The sequence below is a fragment of the Prionailurus bengalensis genome, chromosome A1 (assembly GCF_016509475.1).
Source record: "Prionailurus bengalensis isolate Pbe53 chromosome A1, Fcat_Pben_1.1_paternal_pri, whole genome shotgun sequence".
Classification (NCBI taxonomy): domain Eukaryota; kingdom Metazoa; phylum Chordata; class Mammalia; order Carnivora; family Felidae; genus Prionailurus; species Prionailurus bengalensis.
Genome location: NC_057343.1, coordinates 227,024,491 through 227,045,759, shown reverse-complemented (window position 1 = coordinate 227,045,759; position 21,269 = coordinate 227,024,491). Strand labels below are relative to the sequence as shown.

General features: G+C 46.6%; 1 protein-coding gene across 3 annotated transcripts in view; it reads right to left on the bottom strand.

The window, feature by feature from the left end:
• The window catches only part of MYO10 (myosin X), a 229,235-nt gene that overhangs the window by 165,150 nt on the left and 42,816 nt on the right, over positions 1–21,269 (bottom strand). For 2 of the 3 annotated variants that reach the window (XM_043600872.1, XM_043600881.1), the window contains exon 2: positions 14,684–14,782. In XM_043600872.1, the coding sequence (XP_043456807.1) occupies positions 14,684–14,782 (99 nt within the window). Of the gene's footprint in view, positions 1–14,683; positions 14,783–21,269 lie in introns of those variants that run through there. The other variant, XM_043600890.1, reaches the window with a different exon arrangement.

Sequence of the window (21,269 nt, the reverse complement as noted above, 5' to 3'; positions counted from 1 at the left end):
TATTTGCCCAGAATGACAACTGGTTAACCATTTAATTGCTCTTTAATATTAGAAAAGGCATCGGGGAGGCACCCGGACGGCTCAGTCAGTTTAAGTCTCCGACTCTCGTTATCGGCTCAGGTCGCGATCTCACAGTCGTGGGGCTGAGACCCACGCTGGGTTTGCACTGAGCATGGAGCCTACTTGGGATTCCCTCCCTCCCTCCCTCCCCCTCCCCCACTAGCTCTCGTTCTCTCTCAAAAATAAACTTATATTTTAAAAAAATAATAGGCATTAGGTGTCCAAATCTGCACAGTAACTTCTGAAGGTTGTGTAAAGGCACCATCAAGTCATTTTTGCAAAACTTTTTGGAAATGTGCTGGGATATAATTAACACACAGCACATTGGCTTTCTTATTTTTGCTCTGCCTGGGAGTGGCTCTCCATTGACCACCACCACCCCTCAAATAGCCGCTTACAGACTAAACCATTAACAGGTGTTAGTATTTAAAACTAAGATGGCCAGACGACGTCTCGTTTTTGACAAGACACCTTTCAAGAATGCTTCCTTTATGGCTATAGCAGTCAAGAACAGTACCTGGACTGTGTGAGTGACCATCCGTGTTTTTAAAGAACATGTTCTGGGGAGAAGACTGTATATGAGGTGCATTTAGAACACGGATTAAAAAAACTCAGCAATCCATACATACAACCGAACAAGCCCTACAAACCAGTTCTCAAAGTGTGGTTCCCAAACCAGCAGCATCAGCAGCATCCGGGAGCCTGTCAGAAATGCACACTTTCAGGCTCCACTCGAGACCTGCCAAATCAAACTGTGAGTGGAGACGCAGGATCCTGTGGTTTAATAAACCCTCCTTGGGGAGGGGTCAGGGGGAGTCTGATGTTCAGAGGCCTGTTCACTTCTGACAGCCACTGCCCTACAGGGTAGCAGGAAACCTGGGTTTTGTCACTGATGACCTTTATCCTCGTGGGCAAGACATTTCCACCTCACAAGGAAAACAAAATGATGGGGCTTAACCACGAATCGATCTGCTAGTCGGGGTTCACAGCACAGACTCCTGCCGGCTGGTTGCCAATCCGGATTCCTGGGCCCACCCTCCAGAGAGGCTATACCACTGGGCCTGAGTAGGGGCCCAGGAATCTCCATGAGCAGTCCCTCAAGGGATTCCGATTTACAGCCAGGACTAGAAGCCACTAGGAGGCCCTGGCACCAAATATCACATCAGAAGTAATTGGGGAAAATGATCCTTTAGATCAGGGTCAGCAAACTTCTTCCGCAAAGGACCAGAGGGCAAAAAAGCGTTTCCACCCCTCTAGGGTGCCGCTGGAGTCTGAAGGCAATCTCACACGACCAGTCAATGAATGGGGATGGCTGTGTTCCAACACCTCCTCATTAAATGCGAATTTCAGGTCACTTTCACGTGTCATGAAATACTATTCTTTTGATGTTTCCAAACAGTAAAAAATGTTAAAACCATTAACTTGTAGGCTCATGGGCTATACAAAAACAGGCAGCAGGCATCGGCCAGGGTTTGCTGCGGCCGCTTCACTGAACACTGGAGTAATTACACAAGCTTGGAGGTCAGCCGCGTGTTGGTGCACACACTTCAATGCAAACAGCTGCCTTCAGGAAAGCTAGATGGTGTTTTTAAAAACTGAAGTTTACTTTGCACACAGCAAAATACACAGCTTGAGGAACCACACGGAACACACTGAGCATTTCCATTACCTTAGAAAGTTCACAGGTGTCCCTTCCCAGCCAAAATTCCTAACTAACCACTTAGTTCGATTCCCTACGTTTAACAGGGCGATGCAATTGGTTTGAAATAAAAACTGGAAGCTCGTGCTTTCGCTGCTGCTTTTAGAAACCGACACTCCTTAGATGGAAGTTACTAGAATAGTTATCTGCTGGGCAGAAGCGCCCTTTCCTCCTGAATGTGGGGCAGCTGCTTGGGATTTACCCATCCCTTCTTTATGATGCCTCTCATCCAGCCCCGTGGGCTCTTTCCGGGCAGGATGGCAGGTGCACCGCTCGAGGAATGAGGAAACAAGCCCCCTCCAGGGGAGACCGCCTTCACCCATCCCCACCCAGGGCTGCTCTGAACGCCGGGGCCCTTGCCCTTCCTTCACACCCCAAGACCCTCCCTCTCTTGAAAGAGAAACAGGTCCAGTTTTCCTCAGAAACAAATGTAATTCAATTGAGTTGCTTAAACTCAAGCCCATCACTGATGGGCTCCGTGCTCAAACTTGAGGAAGGGATTTCAGGGGGCGCCTGGGTGGCTCAGTCGGTTAAGCGTCCGACTTCGGCTCAGGTCATGATCTCACAGTTCATGAGTTCAAGCCCCGCATTGGGCTCAGAGCCTGGAACCTGCTTCAGATTCTGTGTCTCCCCCTCTCTCTGTCCCTCCCCTTCTCACACACTCTCTCTCATAAATAAACCTTAAAAAAAAAAAACAAAACAGGAGGGGGGATTTCAGGAAGCTGCTTTACCAGTGGAACATCTCCACTGACAAATTAGAAAAACCTTCATTGTATCTTCAGCTGGAAGGAAAAGTCCCCAAACACTGGGTTCTGTTCCAGACACAGAAGGAAAAGGGGGTGGGATTGTGGGTGAGGGAGATGGGGAGAATGAGAGAACCCAACCTGAGGGTCACGCCATCAGGAGCACAGCTCCTCCCCCTAGTCCCCTACCCCACAGGGCAGGGACCAGCCCCCTTGGAAGCAAACAGCAAATCAGACAGGGAGAGAAAGGTAAGGAGAACGGCTCTCCAATTCATCTCGGATCAATACACCCACGGAGTCAGCGGTTCCCTAACTTCAGGGCCAACAGAAACAGGTGGGAACCTTGTTAAAACACAGATCCCAGGGCCATCTTCACAGAAGTGGATCCAGGGAGGGGCCAAGGAACCTGCATCGGCGACAAGGGCAAGTGATTAGGAAGCAGCTAGTCAGGGAGGCGCACTCGTGGAGAAACACTGCACTCGAGTTTGGGGCATTTAATTATTTTTTTGTTTGTTTTGAGACAGAGAGAGAGAGAGAGAGAGAGAGAGAGAGAAGGTGAGAGAGAGAATCCTAAGCAGGCTCCACACTCACCATGGAGCCTGACACAGGGCTCAATGCCACAACCTGGATCACGACCTGAGCCAAATTCAACGGACACTCAACCAACTGAGCCACCCCGATGCTCCCCGAGTTTGCGACACTTAACCCCCAAAGTCCCACTCAGAAGGAGTGTCCAATGCGATACGGTGGGAGGAGAAAAGAGATGAAAAGCTCAAGAGCAGGTACTCCCTGAAGGGAGAGGAAGACGGACAGACGGACAGACAGAAGGGGCTGTAGTCAAAGACTGTGGGCAGAAGAGACCTTTCGCAGAACCACCAACTAGGTCCAGGAAAGCAGCCGTGCGGGGGGGGGGGGGGGAAAGCCAGGCCTAGCAATGATGGGTCACGAGAGGATTTTCTAAGCCCAGTTTGCAAAAGGCCTTTTCAACAACTTTTGCCATAATATTTTGAGACGATGCTCATTCAGTCTGTGAAATAGTTCTGCACCTGGCTGCATATTAAACGAGGCACCCAAGAAGCTTTTAAAAAGTGTACTACGGCCTGAGTCCCAGCTGAGAGGCTGAATTCATCGTCTGGGGCCAGGGCTGAGAAGGACTCTTGTCAGCAGCAGCAGCACGGAAGCAGGATTGTGCACACAAGACGATGAAACATCAAAACAAAACGTGTGGGTTTTTTCCAGACCTTTCTATCTCCCTAGAGCAATAAAACAAAACAAAAGCCACCGCAAAGGAGGGGTGGGGGAGGGGGCGGGAGAACCCGCCAATCTTGAAGAGTGACTTCGGCAGAAAGCTTCAGAAGTCATGACGGGGAGGAAGACCACGGGTGCACCCCATCCCTGGGGCCCACAGAGAGACGTGCCCCCAGCACAGCGGCCAGGACGGGAAGCGGCAGGTGGGAACACAGCCCCCTCACTTCAGTCTGCTCCTCAAGAAGTAACATACGGGGAAGATGGTCGACTCTGGACCCAAGCCCCAGTTGCACCCCTCGTCACCGGCCAAGTGTGGACGTCTGGACAGGTCACTCCACCTACGTTCAGCCTCCAAAGCGCTACCACGCGGCTGAGGATGCCTTCCCCACAGGGGAGCTGGGAGGACCAAGAAGCACAAGTGGCTGGAATGTACCAGCGTGGTTCCCGGTAGGGAGAGGTCACCAGGCACCCCCCCTTACCTATCCTCCATGCCAACCCTGCTGCGGAGAAAGTGGCTTAGAAAGGAGGTACCTCCAGAGGCGCCTGGGTGACTTAACCGGTTAAGCATCTGACTCGTGATTTCGGCTCAAGTCGTGATCTCGGATTTCATGAGATCGAGCCCCACGTCGGGCTCCGCACTCTGAGTGCGGAGCCTGCTTTGGATTCTCTCTCTCCCTCTCTCTTTCTCTCTGCCCCTCCTTCACTTGCATACCCTCATGCGCTCTCTCAAAATAAACATTTTTAAAAAAAAAGGAAAGAAAAGGAGCACCTGTGTGGCTCAGTCAGTTAAGCATCCACATTGGCTCAGGTCATGATCTCCCAGTTCGTGGGTTTGAGCCCCGTGTCGGGCTCTGTGCTGACAGCTCAGAGCCTGGAGCCTGCTTCGGATTCTGCGTCTCCCTCTCTCTCTGCCCCCACTTGTGCTCTCTCTCTCTCTCTCAAAGATAAATAAAAACATTAAAAATTTTTTTTTAAAAAAAGAAACGTGGTGCCTCCTTTTTCCCACCACTTGCCAGGGAGGTGATCACGGGAAGAATATGATCCCCTAATCCCACCGCAGCGGCATCCTGGGGTGGACCTCTGAAACCGTGTTTAAAATTGGAATCAGGCAACAGGGGGCTTCTGCACCGCCCCAGCGCACTGTGGGTACCCGGGCTTTGTACACGGACTGGACAATCAACTCCCCAAGTACAGCACAGAGTCTCTGGGAAAACTGGTTCCAAATTACAGGCCTATAAATGAATTTTTGGAATGGAATGCAACTTCGTCAGTCACACAGACAACCACCTGGATTTGTTTTAACAAACGGCCTCTGCTTTTTCTGCTGAAATTACAGCCAGTACTATCGGGTGCCATGTCGGATTCCTGCAGATAATCTGTAAACTGTCTTGTTTCCAAACAGGATCTTCACATGTATTTTTCACAAAATGATACTCATCGGAAGCAAATGGTATTTAAGTCTCCAAAATAAAAAAAAAAAATTTTTTTTAACCTTTATTCATTTTTTTTTTTGAGAGATGGAGAGAGAGCAAGCAGGGTAGGGACAGAGGGAGAGACACACACACAGAATCCGAAGGAGGCTCCAGGCTCTGAGCTGTCAGCACAGAGCCCGACGCGGGGCTTGAACTCAGAGACCGTAAGATCGTGACCTGAGCCAAGGTTGGCTGCTTAACCGACAGAGCCACCCAGGCGCCACCCCCCCCAACCAAAAATCAAGTTTTGATGTACTATTTTCTGTTCACCTCTTCCAGTCATAAAATGCAACCTGGTCTGAGCTGAGCACATGGGATTAGTTAGTTATGTTCAGTTCATGGGTACCAGGAATGCAAGAGAGCATCCTGCTAACCTTTAAGTAGGAGCAATTTAATTTGCCAAGCTAACCACAAAATTGAAAGTAACAATGGGACTGATGGCACAAGATGTCAACCCTTCTCTGCGTGCCCGCACATTAGCGCTGCTGGAAAAGTCTGGACGTACCGCAGGCTCACAGAGGCACAAGGAGAGTGTGCCACCCAGAAGCAGAGCCTGGAATCCCAAAGTCAACTGAAGATGAGAGGGACAGGCAGGTCAGAGGCAGGCTCGGCTACAAATAGACCAAGCCTAAAGGATGGGAAGAAGAGGCTCATTCCAGAGGAACAGAGCGGCCCAAGTCAAGAGAGATCCACAAAGGAGAAAAGGAAAAAGGCACCAATTTGACCCACTGAAGGAGGACAGGAAGCCAACGAAGGTCATGACCCGTGGCAAAGGCTATACACATTCTCTGGGACAGAGGGAGAGAGACAGAGAGGGAGGGAGGGAGAGACAGAGAGAGAGAGTGCACGCGCGCGCACGTATTCAGCTAGAACCTCACTGGGGCCAATAAATACTACTAACAGCATCCAAGTCCCTAGCCACCTGTCTACCTAGCCAGTGGTGGGGCCATGCAAGGTGGGGCCCAGCTGTCCAGTCCAAAGGGGATAGGGAAAACACCACGGTCTCAAAGAGAAATACCCTGGATTCTAAATCCACTTAAGCTGGATTCACATAAAGGTGCAAGGAGGCAGGCCCCCGAGACTGGATTCTTCTTAGGTCTTACTAAGGCATTTTTCACTAGTACTGGGAATATGGCAGGTAACAACCCAGAGATGGTGTGCCCTCTTAGCAAGCTAAGATGGGCAGCGCTTGACACAGCCCATGTGCCTCAGAATACCGGCACATCCTGTCGTGTTTATTACTGCACGTGGTTTCCCGTTCCAATGTAGATGTTGTTCAGGGCAGATGTGGACGTACATGGGATAACAACCTCAGGTTTCAAAATGCTGAAATTTACAATAGTGAATTCAATTTGCAACACACAGAGCCATGCAGATCAGCAAACATGCACATGTTTTCTTTCTGGAGCTAGGTTCCCTAATAAACAAGCAGATCCTTTTTTTTCTTTTTTTTTTTTGCTGTAGTCCCAGAGTGAAAATGAATGGAAACATTGGACTTTCCCTCTGTGAGGCACAAGACGCCCAACCAAATTCTTGGAAGAGTTCTAGAGAGGAAGACTCACTTGGCCTTCAGAGCGTAAAAACATTTTCTCACTGAAAACCAAGCACTTTGGACAAAGTGCATTTTGCTTGGGCTTCAAAGCAGGACTGAAAGTCCCAGCGGTGTTCAGTCTCTGGAGTGCAGATTTCTAAGAAACTCCCCAGACTGGCGTTTAATATCCAGCTCAGAGACGGGTATTTCCAGGACGAAGTAGCAAAATGTGGGAAACACACAGAGAATTTAAGAGTTTCCCAGCTCAATGCTGTATTTTTAATGCAGCTGCACTGTTTTGATTAAAATGACTTCCAAGAATAACAGATGGACCCATTCTAAAGTTTCAACAAAAGAAGCCAACACATCTGATTTTTAAAAATTATCTGTTACTTGTCACCAGTGTGCCCCTTTCTCCCCCCTTTTTTCTTAAATTTATTTATTTATTTTGAAAGAGAGAGTGAGGGAAGGGCAAAGAAAGAGGGAGAGAGGGAATCCCAAGCAGGCTCTACACTGTCAGCACAGCGCCACAGGGCTCGAACTCACGAACTGTGAGATTATGACCCGAGTTGAAATCAAAAGTGGACGCTTGCTTAACCGACGGAGCCACCCAGGTGGCCCTCCCCTTACTTTTAGATGGCTATGCGGACACTTCCCTTTTGAGAAGGGAAGAGTTGGGGCAGCACCATGCATCTACACGGGCACATCACGTGGCTAGTGCGGATATTCGGCAGCGCTCAGCATCTCCCCCAGGAACCTGGAGGCTACAGCAAGTTTTTCTTGACATGGTCTATTAAGAAAGATACAAACCAGAATTTCTAATGTGCTCTTGTTTTCTGAAAACAGCACAAGCAAGGGCACCCGGACAGTAGTTTAAAAATAAATTACACAGGGAGTTGGTGCTTGATGGGTACAGACTTTCTATTTGGGGTGACGGAAAAGTCTTGGAAATAGTGGCGAGGCTTTCACATATAATGTAATTAATGCCAGCAAATTCTACACTTAAATACAGTTACGATGGTCGATTTTATGTTATGTATATTTACCACGATAAACACACCCTCAACAGGAGAGGAAAACCCAAACTCCGTTTCCAAAAAAAGCGTACCCCCATTCATTTTTCTTTCCACTCAAATCTGGATGTTCACGGCAGAAACGGGTCATAGCAAATCATTTACACACCTGGAGAAAATGGAAACCCCAAAAGGGAATACAAATCTCGCAGCTCATCACAGCTGTTAACAAACACACATACCCAAGAACATACCCAAGAGCAACAGAATTTAAGAAGGCAGTCATACTCCAAAAGCCAGGGCTCTATACTGTGTTGGGGATACGCTGTGCCTCTTGACTGGACTGCAGAAACACCATCTTGTTCAACTTTGCTGGAAGCCACCAGGAAAACTCAATCTTTTATTCCACCTTCAAGTCATAAGCATCTCAATAAGCTACGGCACAAAACTGAAATAGCGGGTCACAAACACGTTCTTGGGCTGAACCACATGGAACCACCGACATTCAATCCTCTCGGCCAAGAGAAATGGCGATATCACATGGTTCAACTGGACCCACAGGTTAATTCGGTTGGAAGCAGCCATTACGATACAAGGGACACTCGAGCCTTGAGAGGCCGCAAGGGGCAAAAATGTAAGTAATCTAGGTTTTTTTCCTTTTGAAAACAAAAGAAGTAACCTTTCCCTCAAACTCTGTGCATTAATGCGAATCTTCCTCTCCACAAAAAAGGAAATAAGAAGGTTGAGAAGGTGATAGAATATACTTACACGACAACAACAACAACAACATGAAAGCAAGGGAATTCTGTCCAGTCGGCGGACTGGAAAACATCTGTACTGTCGTCTCAGAGCTTGGCCCTGAGACTCAAGGCACCCTAGTGACACTGCTTGTGCATCATGAATGCTGTCCCCAAATTCCTTTTCCTCCACCTTCCTAACTAAGTGTCTCCCAGCTGGTCTCCCTCTTCCCCTACCACTCATGTGAGTGGTCCTGGGGCGGGGAAAGGGGTGGGTGGGGGTGCCGGGCCACCCCACCTGGGGGGACGCACCAACTGCCATGCACAGAAAAGGAGCTGGCGGGGAGGCCTCTTTCCGCAGGCAGCTGCCTCGACCCACAGCTGGCTTTGCACATGAAGCCTTGTGGAATGCTGAAATCCAGGGCATTCCCGAGCTCTTGGGGGCCAGCTGGGCCGCGGGCTTCCTTGCAGACAAGATTTCTAACTCAGTTAAAATATCTAGAATCGACTACTTCCCGTTAGCAGTCAGATCCAACCTGCTGCCCCTGGAAATGAAATCACAGAGTTTTAGCCATCTACCTGACAGCGCGTGGGACCAGGGTCCTGTTTAGTGCTGTGCCGCAGGAGACGTGCTGGGTCGCCCCACCGTCCATTCTCCAACACTCAGCAGGCTTGGGGGAGATCTCCCCAGGACCGCGGAGAGGACACACGGAGTGCACGCAGGGAGAGGGTGTGCAGCACATGACATTCGAGGAGCACACAAAGACACCCAGGGGGGCAAAGTGAAGGGAAAACAGCAAAGAAAAGCAGCTGGACCGGGTAGAAAGTGTGTGAAAAGGACCAAAAATGCATCCAAAAAAAAATCACTACACTAATCCATCAGCAAGTTTCACAAAACTGGGCCCAAAGTATTAATTCCAACCAGTCAAAACCGGAAGATCAAACCAAAAAGGTTAGAGACGGCTTTAAACGGGAGGTGTGATTATAAATATTTAGTAGTGTTGTCTCCTGCAGGGCCGGAGGAGGTCTGAATTTCCTGAGGGGCCGAGGACCGACTTGAGAGCACCAGGCAATCTAATGGCCTTTATTGTGAATTAATAAAATGAGAAGAATAACTTTTAGACCCAAATCTAATCATACTTACTGCAAGCAAATAAAAAGAGAAGGGCGAGGAGGAGGGCATCCATTTGTAGACTGGGGCCATTAAATCCCCAGCCAGGAAAATATTTCTGAAGACCCCAGAGAGAGACAATGCAAACAAAAAACCCAACAGAATCACTGCAAAGAGTAATCGTCTTGATGAAGTTTGCTGGGGTAAGTTAAATAACTACCCCTTAAAACACAATTAGGTAAATTATATCACTGTAAGCTTTTTCCCGAGCAATCAAATTAGGTGCTTTTCAGAAAAGATAATAGAGCTGACTCTCAAAGTGAAAAATCTAATTTAGAACTTATCACTCAATTTACAACGCTCCTAGAGGGTGCTATACTGATTGCCTGTGCACCTCGTGGATGTTCCAGAAGTGTTCAAGGCTGTTCAAGGCTGTCTTCCATCCTATGCTTTCCTAAGAGTTGATCTTTTAGCCATACTTGTACCCTGCTAAGCCAGGGTGTTCTTCGGAGACTCTGTCCCCAGCTTAGCATCCAAGAAGTACAGGTGTACCTCGGAGAGATCGCAGGTTCGGTTCCCGACCACCACAGCACATTGAACATCGCAAAAAAAGTGACTCAAATGAATTTTTTGGTTTCCCGATGCACACAAAAGTTAAGTTTACACTACACTGTGGTAGCCACCAGGCCAAGAAGTGACTGCACTACCACAATCTATGAAGGCGACAGGCCTAAAAGATAACATACATACCTGAATGTACAGACACTTGCTAAAAGAATGCTAACCATCATCTGAGCTTTCAAGGAGTCAGAATCACGGATCACCATAACAAACAGGAAAATGAAGCAGTCTGAAAACTCGCAAGAATTACCAAAATGTGACAGAGACACAAAGCGAACAAATGCTGTTGGAAAAATGTCACCAACAGCCTTGCTGACGCTGGGTTGTCACAAACCTCCAATCTGAAAACAAACAACGAAAAACAAAAGAAGACACTAAAAAAGAAAAACAAACCCCAAAAAACAACCCACAGCACTGCAAAGCTCAGCAAAACAAAGTGCAATAAAACAGCGTATGCTTGTAAGTAACTTTCAGGGCAAGTGCTAACCTGCCCATGCGCGCTGCGTCCTCCACAGGCCACAACTATGCGTACGTTTCAACAAAGCCTGTTAGCATGTCTCTTGCACATTTCTTTTTCCATCTGCAAATACTTCCCGGCGAGGAGAGCAGAAGTTATAAATCAAATGGGAACATTCTGGTCCTCTCTATTCCCTGGACCAACCTACAGTAGTTTAAATTTTAGTGTGGAATGGAATTTTAGGTTAACAGTAAAACTATCTCCCTGGCAAAAAAAAAAAAAAAAGGCTGAGCACGCGCACACAATTCTCAGCGACTCAATGAAATCAGAGAACGTGCCCTTCGGTGCTCTCACCAAAAACGACACACTATTATCATCCCCTAGCCAGGGTCCGTGAGGTCCCACTTGAGGATTTTAGTCACACATGGCTCTGCTGGGCTTCCCACACCAAACAGGACTCAGAAACTGCTTTGCGGTCCACTCGAGCATCATTTTGTGGCAGTTGGCCCAACCCGGCCATGCTCGGGGTGAAAAGATCCTAGGAAGGGAGGGCACAGAGCAAAGGGAAGGGAAGAGCTTTGGAAGCCAAAGGAAAGTTCTCCAGCTTTTTGTTTTTTGTTTTTTTTTAACGTTCATTTATTTTTGAGAGAGACACAGAGTGTGAGCGGAGGAGGGGCAGAGAGAGAGGGAGACACAGAATCCGAAGCAGGCTCCAGGCTCTGAGCTGTCAGCACAGAGCCTGACACGGGGCTCGAACCGGGGAGATCATGACCCACGTCAGATGCTTAACTGACTGAGCCACCCCTCTCCACCTTTACCTAAAGCCCTCCATCAGACCCCACCCCAGACCTGTCAATCCGAATGTGCATCTGAAGAAGACCGCCAAGGTGATTCCCGTGAAGTAGGAGAGGGCGAACTAGTAGTTTCCTAGGCTGTTGGGAGAGTTCACGTTTTAGTAACAAAAATGTCACTAGAATTGTTTTTAAAAATGCAGGAAAAACTGGGGCACCTGGGCGGCTCAGTCGGTTAAGCCTCCGACTTCAGCTCAGGTCATGATCTCACCATTCAGTTGGTGAGTCTGAGCCCCGCATTTGGCTCTCTGCTGTCTGTGTAGAGCCTGCTTTGGATCCTGTCTCTCTTCTCCTCTCTCTCTCTCTCTCTCTCTCTCTCTCTCTCTCTCTCTCTCAGCCAATACCTTCCAAAGTTACCATAGTCAGGCTTGACCAGGACAAGGCCACGCTCTGTGTCTTTGACCCTGATTCCTTCCAGAATCTGTCCCTGCCCAGTTAAGGAGTAGCTGTTCCTGTCCTGGGGACCAGAACCAGTTCATGAACTTGCCCTAATCCCTGGTGAACACACCCATATGTCCCACAGCAAACTTGGGATGTGGGGAGAGGAAGAAGTCGGTCAGGAAAGAAAGATACTAGAGTCCTCCACCACTCTCAATTCTTGATCCTGGTCTGAACCCAGTTCTTTCCATCTCATGTCACTCTTCTTGTATCTTAAACCCTGTAATTCCTACACAAATCTCCAAGCTAATTATACTTGGGAATGACAGAGTGGACAATCCAAGACCAAGTATTTGATGCCCGATGGAAGGAAGATTAGAAGTCAAAGTTGAGAGCTGCTTTCATGTTTAAGTGCATGTTATTCTGGTTTAGTTCTTTCTAAGCCCACAATCCCTAAATACTGTCAACAGTGACCAGAACTACTGGCCTGACCAGCCCATGCCACCTCTGCTCACGGAGTGCTATGCAACACTGCTGAAGTCTACGCTTAAAAATAGTTACATTTATTTAACATTACACGTTTTTGCTGCAATTTTGTTAAAAAGAGGTGGAGAAAGAGTTAAAAAGAAAACACGAATCGGGGCGCCTGGGTGGCTCAGTCGGTTAAGTGTCCACCTTTGGCGCAGGTCATGATCTCACAGTTCGAGAGCTGGAGCCCCACATCTGGCTCTGTGCCATCAGCCAGAAGCCTGGAGCCTGCTCTGCAGTCTGTGTCTTCCCCTCCCCCGCTCGCACTCTGTCGATCGGTCTCTCTCAAAAATAAAATAAACGTAAAAAAAAAGAAAAAAAAAGAATTCTCTTTGGGATCAAAAAATAAGTCCATAAAAAAAGAAAATTCTACTAAAAATCTATTTCATGACACTTTCACGAACCGAGTTACATCAAGTCAGGTGCACTGTTTAAACACTGTTCTCCTTTTCCACATCATCTTAAGAAGTAGGCACAGAAGCTACAAGGAAGGGAATTCTCATCTGGAGGAAGTAGGAAGGGAAGAGGGACAGGATAATGGCAAGACAGACAGAGGCAGACCAGCTCTGCGTGGGATTGGAAACACTGAAGCAGTGCGTGACCCAAAGCTGGGCAAAAGTCACTTAGCCTGTCCTTAGTTTACAGATCATACTGTACAACCCGAGAATGTGATGAGAAAGCAACCAGCCCGGGGAGCAGCACGGCATCCACGCTGGCCGTGACCGTCAGACACGGGATCCATTGGCCGTCTCCGTCCGTTCCCCGCAATCCACACCTACGAAACAGCTAGGTCTTTACCACCGAATGCTGAGCAACTATTCAAGAGTCTCAGATGAGAAAGAAACTGAGGAACCGCAAAACAGCCCAGGAACATCGCTGTTTATCAAGCCAAGAAATGAGAAACGTACCAAGTGGACGATCTCTGAAAAGTTTCGATACGCGAGCAGCCCCCTGGCCTTAATCAACTCAACACTGACACCGAAGCTTTTGTTCTCAACAACCTTGCAGACCAGATTCAGAACCTGTGAGCTTTAAATACTGGGCATTATGACCCCCTTCTCTCTTCAGGTCTTAAATCTTTTTTTTTTTTTGAGTCCTTTGGTCGTACTGATATACTTAGAATATAGTAGTAAAACAAGTAGGTTGTTTTTGGACAAAGACCGTATTCAAGACCTGACAGAGGCAGATAAAACAGGAGTGCATTTCCATTTTGATTTAAGTAACCATATGCTTTTCCAAGTTTTTCTTTTGAAGTTTACCCCTGGGTAAAACCTAGTTTTATCCAAGTCATCGACTTGGGATACAAACACTATGACACCTCTCCTACTTTATAATTAAACTAACAGCGATTTTTACTGTCACTTACCAAATAACTGCTTGCTATTTTACAATCGTTTGCTGAATAGTTGCCCTCTGCCCTGATTTTCAGGATATTCAGTGTAGCCTTCTTAAGACTACATCAACCTCTATTCCTTTTTTTTTTAAAGTCCAAGGTAATGAATATATAGTGTAATAATGGTTTCAGGAGTAAAATTTAGTGATTTGTCGCTTACACATCACACCCAATGCTCATCCCAAACAAGTGCCCCTCCTGAATGACCATCACCCATCTAGCCCATCCCCCCAGCCAACACCCCTCCAGCAGAGGTCTTAAAGGGATCCCTCTGTAGCATTCAAATTAGTTTCCTTTATAAAATAGAGACACCAGCCTCCTTTCACAACTGCCCAAATGTAATGTTCGGTTTCTGAATTCACCTGTCTGTTTTCAGTGATACTACAGCCTTCATGTTACACTAAAGAACCGGGAACCAGAAGCAGCCCACATTCTCACTGGCAGACGGGTTATTTCCAACCCTCTCAGGAATCTCAGAATTTTAAGGGAAAGTGGAAATGAAACCAAGATGCACGTATCAATAATTGGGCAACTTTTCTCAAATGCTTGCACCCCTGTCCTTCTGGATCCTTTGGCGGGATTCCCGGGGGAGAGAATCAGCCAAGTCTAGCGCTTTTCTGCCCTGCACTGGCTAGAACACCGTGTGTGTTCCATTTGGAGAATTGGATTGCATCTCTCACGCGACGGTGTATGTTACACATTCTTTCCGGGATTTGGTGTTCCCACTTAGAAACAACTCTTTAAGGTATGGAGGGTGGGGGCAGCGAACATGCATGCTCTAGTGGAAGACAACCCCGGGAGGTGGAGCACGGGCACCCTGAAGGCTGCAGGTCAAGCTCACCTGACCATAGTCTGTCCGGAAGACGACGACGCCCTCTGCGCAGGAATTGACAGTACTCGGAAAATGCTGGCCATTTTCTCTCAGCCAGACCCGTGTCCCCTGTAAACAAAACACACAGGATTGAACTAGGAGTTTGGACTGTGTTTCGTGGCAAATCACCACTCTCGAAATTACTGACTACGACATTCCTTTGCGGGGGGAAAAAAAAAAAAGGTTTTAAGAAGGAAATGTTTTTCTCAGACAAGAATGGCTCCCCGGGAAGCATCGTCCCCAGCCTCCACTAGACCCCAAGCGTGACCCGGTGTCCCACCAGAGATGCGGAGGAGGGAAGGAGAAAATGGTACGCCCCGTGCTGCTGAGACACAAGCGCTTTACGTGGACGATCTCGGTTTCCCTCACGAATGCCCCCCGAGGCAGCCACTGTTGGCAAAGTCAAGTCGGGAGAAGTGAAGGCCTGAAGGCATAGTAGCAACTAGCCCAGCATCACAAGATAGAGAGCACTTGACCCAGGCAGTCGGGTTCCAGAAACAAGTTTAACCAGGTCGTGACAATGCTGCACCTCGTGATGAAGACTCTTTGGGACCTGCTGGCTCCCATCTTCCCAGGGCCACGCCCCACACACGTGCCCACAAGGAGGGCATCAGAACACCCCACTGACTTCCGGCTGCTACCAGATCTAAGTGTCAGATGAACTCTCCAAGGGAGGGACTAAAGTTTTAGTAAAGATCAGAACCCAATCCACAGGTGACAAGTTTGCTAGAACTCCAGCGTTCAAGACAGCAACTTCCAGATCCCAGTGTTAACCCCGGGGTGCTTTTTTTTTTGGTGTTGATTTTATTTCCATCTTCTGTTTCCCCACTGGACAAATGAAACAAGCATAGTATTTACCTTTCCAATGATGAATTTCCTCTTCCTTTGATTTCACAACATGAGAACCACTTGTTTCTAAGAACCAGTGATAAAAGTCTGAAGGAATCACTGGGGGGGTTACCGGTCAATTTGTAAAGAATTATCGCTATGCTGTACGCCCACGTGATGGAATGAAACACTGACCTTTAATACCGCATGAAGTTATTTCAACTGAGTTCAGTGTCCTCAATCCCAACAAAATTGACAGTAAACGAGCACACCCTTAGGACACAATGTGTTAACGTGGAAATGCTATACCTAAGTTATCACTCAAAACGGCACATACAAGGGCGCCCAGGTGGCTCAGTCGATTAAGCATCTGACTTTGGTTCTGGTCACAATCTCACACTTCAGGAGTCTGAGCCCCACCTCGGGCTCTTTCCTGTCAGCTTGGAGCCCACTTCGGATCCTTTGCCCCTAGCCCCCTTCGGCCCCTACCCAACTGGTGCACACCAGCTCATGCTCCCTCACTCTCTCTCTCTCAAAAATGCATAAACATTAAAAAAAACTTCATGTGATAAAAAAAAATGGTATTTACATCGAACAGCTTTTTCTAGAACTTTTAACCTCATTTTATTGGTCTACTTAATTTGTTTTGATTTCAAATGTTAAGTGAAATATTTAAAATACGTTACTTATAATTTATTCAGCTTGCAGTTTAAGGGACTACAACTGGCTTCTTGATAGAGCTGGTAGGGGATAAATAATATAGAATTAAGTTCATCATGGGGCGCCTGGGTGGCTCAGTCGGTTAAGCGGCCAACTCTGGCTCAGGTTATGATCTCGCGGTTTGTGAGTTTGAGCCCCACATCGGGCTCTGTGCTGACCGCTCAGGGCCTGGAGTCCGCTTCGGATTCTGTGTCTCCCTCTTTCTCTGCCCCTCCCCCGCTCATGCTCTCTCTCTCAAAAATGAATAAATGTTAAAGTAAATAAATAAACTTAAAAAAAAGAACACACAGAACATCAAGTGGGAGAAGTTCCCATCTCCGCATGCGTCAGTCACATACCTCTGATTGGCGGTTTGGGCTGAGACACAGGGAACGCCAAGAATGACACTTACAACTGCCTGTCCCTCCCGATTTATCAGCAGGCAGCTGCTTCAAGAAGGAATATTTACTCCTGGCATCCTCTAAGACTGTCCTGTCAAATATCACTCCATACCGAAACCACACCATCTGTAATGACCTAGAAAAAGACTTCTAAGTGCCTGAAATATTGTTTTCATCTTCTTACTTTTGTTAAGATTTATTTATCTAAGTAATCGCTATACCTAACATGGGGCTTGAACTCATGATCCTGAGATCAAGAGTTGCAGTCTCTACTGACTTAGCCAACCAGATGCCCCATTTTATACATATATATATACATATATATATATGTGTATATATATATACACACACATGTATACGTATATATACATATATACGTATACATATGTGTATGTATGTATATATATATATATATATATATATATATATATATATTAGAGAGAGCATGCGTGTGCAAGTTGGGGAGAGGAGCAGAGGGAGACAGAGAGAGAATCAAGTAAGTGTCACACTGCCAAAGGGCCTGATCCCAGGACCCTGAGATCACTACCTGAGCCAAAACCGAGAGCCGGACATGCAAACAGTTGGGCCACCCAAGTGCCCCCCCCTTTTTTTTTTAAAGTAGGCTTCACGCCCAGCATGGGGCTTGAACCCACAACCCTGAGATGAAGACCTGAGCTGAGATCATGAGTCAGACGGTTAACTGACTGAGCATCCAGACACCCCATCTTTATCCCATTTAATTTACACATCAGAGACTGCAACATTTTAAAGCTCTGAGATACCTACACACACACACACACACACACACACACACACACACACACATTCAAATGGAAACTTTCAAAGTTCTATAAATAAAGTGAGAACTTTTACTCATTAGGTACAATCATGAAATCATAAACCACAGTCATTCCTCCACCCTCCAAGTCCTAAGTCCAAAAGCATTGCTTGCTAGAACCGTCACCTGCACTATTTTTTTTTTTCTTACATCAAAATGGATTTCATGTGCTGCCCGATTATTAAAATTGTCTGTCAGGGGTGGCTGGCTCAGTTGTTCAAGCATCCGACTTCGGCTCAGGTCATGATCTCACAGTTAGTGAGTTTGAGCCCCGTGTCAGGCTCTGTGCTGACAGCTCAGAGCCTGGAGCCTGCTTCCGATTGTGTGTGTGTGTGTGTGTGTGTGTGTGTGTGTGTGTGTGTGTGTCTCTCTCTCTCTCTCTGTTCCTCCCCTTCTCACCCTCTGTCCCTCTCAAAAATAAATATTAAAAACAGTTATTTTTAAAAATTGTCTGTCTGGTACGAATCCAATATTTCGTCACGAGACATTGCCGAACTCACATAAATTGTCACAAGGATGAACACAAACCTCCCGACTTCCAGAGGCTATACGGCATGCAGACTCTTTCACTGGCTGCGGTGGTCCCTCCTACCTTCTCAGGTGAAGGTACCATAAAGCCCTCTGTTGACACAGTCCTACATGACCAAACACACAGTTCACCTTCCTTAGTCCAAAGGTCTTTTTCAACAGGTGTGAAGAGCTGCTCATAAGCAAGTTCTAGGAAATCCGCCCAGACTGCCAATCGGAAGCTCATGGCCAGTTCTACTAGACCTACAGACAGCAGCTGTCTGTCACAGGTAGGAAGGGAAATGCATGTAAAACGTTCCCTTTGTTCCTTGGAAAAGCTTACACCGGCAATGTTCATGAAATCAGACCTGCAAAGCAAACCCAAAGTAGGTATTTTTCCATAGATTGTTCTGGGTGGTTTCTCTGAGCCCCCGAATGTTCTGCTTCCATTCTATTCGAATAGAACACATATGCCCAGGTCCAGTAAAGAGGCCACCCACAGGCATTTAAAAATGAAGTCACAGGCAGACATTTACCAGACCATCCAAGTTGGAGTGGGGAAGAAAAGTTTGCCCACCATATGCAAGTCATTATATTCTGTCATTGTTAAATAAGGCTGATAATGTACAATATGGCAACCTAGCATATGGAGAAAGCTCACAATTGGAGTTTAAAACTGTCTTTAAAAGTTTGATCATAACATACACATTTTATTAAAACTTGGACAAGTTTCCATCCTGATCTCTGAGACGGATATGTGTCAAGTTTAATTGCTAAAAATTTTCCTGCACATAATCAATCACCGGTAACATTTTTTTACCATACAAAGCACTTGCTCAAAAGTTCCCATCTCCTTTGATCTAGAGCAATCCTGTAAGATAAGGAGGCAAGTAATACCATCCCTTCTTCAAAAGTGAGGTTCCTAGGGGTTCCATTTTCCATCACCAACAAACGATTTCCTGGATAGGATTAAAAAAAAATACTATCGGTGTTAGTGAGGATGTGGAGAAACTAGGGAGGATGTAAAATGGTACCCCCACTTAGAAAACGGTTTGGAAGTTTCTTAAAAAGCTAAACACGATCTTGGGGCACAACTGGGAGGCTCAGTTAAGCATCTGACATTGGGTCAGGTCACGATCTCGCAGTTTCTGAGCGTGAGACCCGCATCAGGCTCTGTGCTGACGGTGTGGAGACTGCTTCAGATTCTCACCTGCGCCTCTCTCTCTCAAAAATAAATAAAACTTAAAAAAAAAAAAACTAACCACAATCTTACCCCAGGTTTCAACAATTCACCCTAGAGATCTACCTCCTTGAAAGAAATGTTTCAAAAGTCGTGCGTGCAAATATTTGTAGCAGCATTTTTAATGGCCAAATACTAGAAATCATTCAAATGACTATCAACTGGTATAGAGACAAATAAAATGTAATGAATCCATGCAATGGAACTCTTCAGTAATAAAAAAAACAAAACAAGAAGCCACTGACAGAATAATCAATAAGGACGGATCTCAGAAACATTATGCTAAGTGAAAAAAGCCACACACAAAACAGTTCATAGTGTAGGGTTTCATTTACATGACATTTCTGGAAAAGGCAAATCCGTGGACACAGAAAGCAAAGGAAAAGCTGCCCGGAGCCAAGTGTGGGAGGGACACTGAACACGAATGTGGAAAAAGGGAGCCCGGGGGTGACGGAACAATTAGAAAGCTGGATCGTGTGGATAACCTTGCAGCTGTATAGATACACCACAGCCCCTTCAAATGTGGACATGTCATTGGTGAATTTTATTGTCTGCAATTAAACCTTGGTGATTTCAAATCATTAGGAAAAGTTAATTTCCAAACCTATATACTTCCCAATTGTACACGCACATTCTTAAGCATTCTATAATGGGAAAAACCCAATCGCGTCTCTGTAACTGGGCAATGAGAGACCAAGAAACATACACACACATGCACACACATGCACACACACACACACACAGACACACACACACCCATAAAGATTCAGGGTAAGGGCTGAGTGAAAACTCCGAAGATGTGTGTTGAATTCAAGCCCCTGCTCTCTACTAATGTCAACAAGGGGGCTAAGCGGCCACGCTGGAGACTTGCCCAAAGGAAAGAGAAGACTGGGGTAGAGTGTATCGTTGTCTCATGGTGCTCAGGTATTAGCCCCTCACCCTGGAAGATAATTCTTAATCTCCCGCCTATTGCCGACCTGGAGTGCCTCCTCCCTGGGCAAGGAATTTTATCCGGCTTTTCCCCCTGACCGTGGCCACGCGAAGTCGCCTGGAATTGTGACCTCCTGGCCCTTGACGCACACACAGTTTGCTGATCCCTACTTTAAGCTAACGAAGGTAAAATCACCAGCACAGATTTCAACCTACCGTCACCCTTTTCAAAACTACCGCATTTCTCTTCTGGTTTTAAAAATGATTTTCTCTTCTGAACTCTGAAAACACTTAAGTTCAAAAATAAGGTAGGGAAACAACCCTAAAAAGAGATAATGATGATGGGCTGTAAATACCATGCTGTGTGGCATGTTCTAATTACAGAGTCACAGAAAAGAGAACATTCTTTACCCAAACACACAACTGAGCCTTAGACCCAGAACAGAGCACACACCTACTTTCTCTTGTAAGTGCTTACTTGGACTGTGGCAAGGGCTACACTTCAGGATTCTCTAAGAACCTACACCATAAAATCACAATGTGTTTGGAAATTTGGTATTTTTTTAAAGACAAAGGGGACAAATAATTTTGTAACGGCTACATTAATATGGCTATTTAAATCTGTAGTAAATGCAGCAGCCAAAGGAAAGTTCTGTTCTTTTGCCTGCAATGATTTTTTTTTTTTTTGAATGAGAGGAACACGAATAGGGGAGGGGCGGGGGGGAGGGGTGGGGGAGAGAGAATCTTAAGCAGGCTCCACACCCAGCACACTCCCTGATGAGGGGCTTGATCCCACGACCCCGGGATCATGACCTGAGCCAAAAACCAAGAGTCGGATGCTTGACCGACTGAGCCACCTGGGTGCCCCTCTAACCTGGCATCTTCTAAGGTGTCTAATGTCGAAGTCGGGGGCAGGGCAGGGGCCAGGGGACCCTGCTCCTGACGATACTGAATTCCAGAAACTGGATGTAGATAACATATCATAGTATCAAGGACTTAAATGGCACTTTTTCTCCATTTTTTTAAATGGAGATATATTTGACACGTGACATCAGCGTCAGGTGTATGGGATTCAATATTTGCATATATTATGAAATGATAAACAGAGTAAGT